The sequence below is a fragment of the Lactuca sativa genome, chromosome 3 (assembly GCF_002870075.4).
Source record: "Lactuca sativa cultivar Salinas chromosome 3, Lsat_Salinas_v11, whole genome shotgun sequence".
Classification (NCBI taxonomy): Eukaryota; Viridiplantae; Streptophyta; class Magnoliopsida; order Asterales; family Asteraceae; genus Lactuca; species Lactuca sativa.
This window is the reverse complement of record NC_056625.2, coordinates 238401216-238403527: the sequence shown is the minus strand read 5'-3', so window position 1 is coordinate 238403527 and position 2312 is coordinate 238401216. Positions and strand designations below refer to the sequence as shown.

Below are 2312 nucleotides of genomic sequence, written 5' to 3'. Positions count from 1 at the left end.
AAATAAAGTTAGTATTTAATATTGATTGATACTTATATTTGGTGATCAAAAGAATTCAAATTATATATAAATCCTAGTTCATGATATGAGATTATTCCTTGAAATGATTATCCTCATAATTTGTATTTTGGATAACTATGGTATAGGATTGAATATCAATTTCGAAAAAATATTCACATGATCCTTCAAAAATATCTAATTTCTCATTCGGTTTCAAAAACTTTATTAGATCCCTACCCAACAAGTTTTTCCACTAATTATTAATTACGATATAACTTTATACATTATACTATACGATTTATAAATTGCAAAAAACATGCACTCAACTACAAGGAAAGGAGGTCACATTGAAGTGGTAACATGCATATATGTGTTATATTACTTGGATTACAAGCCATGGACGTCCTGAGAGACTTGAAATTGTAGGCCTATTTATTTACTTCATAGATGGTGGACTTCCAAGACCATACCCTAAGCAACGACGTAGTTTCCAACCGCTTTTGCTTTCATAATTCGTACCCTTTTTCAACTTGAACAAAAATGACATCACTCTCTCCCTCTTTGATTCCGCACAGGGCCTTGACTCATTTCGGGTCTTCATCGCCTCATGGTCTACATCTGCCCCCATCCACACACTTCTAGTTCGAAACATTGGATTTGACTTTGATCTTGGTTTGACCGTCGATTCTTTAGGAACCCCTGCCGACTCTTTGCGCTTCATCAACTTCGCTAGTGTTGGTCCCCTTGGTTTCAACTGTTCGATGGGCTTCATGGGTAGACCTACATGGAAGCCACGGTATTCACCTGCATACTCTTAAAAGGATTTTACAAAGCAAGAAAAATAAAAGAGCCACATGCAAAATAACTTATTTTTATTGAATTACTTAGTATATGGCATTATATTTTAATTACTTTCAAGAATTATAGCAATCCATCTAAATATAACATTCACTTATATCCTTTTATAAAATACCTTTCAGAAAAAAATATTGACTAGCTTATTCGAATTATGATATTCCGTAATAAAAATTTGAAATACAAGAATGCATGGACAAAGAAGATGCTATGCTACAAAGTAAATAAAAGTAGACAACTATTTCTTGCATTTAGCCTAACCAAACAAAATTAAAAGTTTCTTGCTATATATACGTACATACCTTGATTGAAAATTCTGGAACCATCGTGGCTGGGATTTAACCCTTGTTTGTCTTCCAGCCAGTGTGAGACACTGCTGGTTCGATAAGCAGAATATGAATGTGACCGTCTATGGAAACTCATCCTTGCCCGTGTCTCTTCGCTAACTTTCTCCAAAGCAAACTGGAAAGGATCAAAATCATCGTTCCAAGCACATGACCGAGAAAAAGGGGATCTCACGACCGAGTTTGGAGACCTTGGTGATGAAGAAACCGATGTCTGAAGTCGTGGTGGGAGTTTTAAAGGCAAAACATGTCCACTACCAAAAGACTTGGCTCGAGCTGGTAGCCAATACTTATGCTCTGTGTTATAGTTCCGCTTTGCCCACGCGAAGGCAGGATATGTTTGTTGAAACTCGCAACGACTAGAAAACATCTGGTTAGTGATCTCAAATTCAAATTCATCGCTGTCAAGCTGCATAGGGCTCGATGGTGCTGTATAGAACTGCAAGTTTTGTGGACTGTATCCTCTCGCAGCTGTCGTTTCATCAAGATGAAATGGAGGAACGGTTTGGATTTGAGAAACGGTAGTCATATTTGATGGAGAATATTGAACAGGGGCTATGAGGGTAAACTAGAGAAGGTGGTTTTGAAAGAAGGGTTTTAATAGTTGTTGGGCAAATGGTTGCCTGAAGCTATGGATGTGCCTATTTACACGTATTGGTTACTTTGCTTGTAGTCTTGGATATGTCCCTCATGGCAAACTTTGTGGCATTTAACAAAAAAGTGATGCATTTTGACATGTATCGTCCAAGGAATCTATTACAAGTTTGCATCAAAAAGAAAAGTGACTTTTTTGTAGCTTTTGTTCATAAGTGAGAGGACGATGGATCAAATAGATTTGTGTAACGAATAAAAACTGATAAACTTTTAGGTCTGGGACATAAAAAAATTGGTAAAAGGTCGCGAATTTTTTATCACCATGTTTAAATTGATTATAAAAGTATATATTAAAATAATGGTTGATTATTAACAAAGTTTGTTATGTAAATTATTAATAAAGTTGTGGGAAATTGAGTGTTTGAAAAAAAATAACCATTTTTTTTTAAAATAACCCGTTTGTCTGGAATAGGGAATTTACCGGACTAGGATTCTTGGCTAGTTTTTTTGTTTATGGTT

General features: G+C 35.6%; 1 protein-coding gene across 1 annotated transcript; it reads right to left on the bottom strand.

Annotated features, from left to right (window-relative positions):
- Window positions 1-256: 256 nt before the first annotated feature.
- On the bottom strand, window positions 257-1787 carry LOC111883231 (uncharacterized). The gene is made up of 2 exons (XM_023879572.3): window positions 1158-1787; window positions 257-804 (listed from the first exon to the last, which is right to left on the bottom strand). The coding sequence occupies exons 1-2, from the start codon at window positions 1726-1728 to the stop codon at window positions 437-439; spliced, it is 939 nt and encodes a 312-aa protein (XP_023735340.1). The 5' UTR covers window positions 1729-1787; the 3' UTR covers window positions 257-436.
- Between the last annotated feature and the right edge of the window lie 525 nt (window positions 1788-2312).

Excerpts from the sequence above, each read along its gene's own strand:
- LOC111883231 (XM_023879572.3), bottom strand. The coding sequence starts at position 1,728 with ATGACTACCGTTTCTCAAATCCAAACCGTTCCTCCATTTCATCTTGAT. Across the intron at positions 805-1,157 it reads TTCCAGAATTTTCAATCAAG|GTGAATACCGTGGCTTCCAT; the intron begins GTATGTACGTAT and ends AAGAGTATGCAG.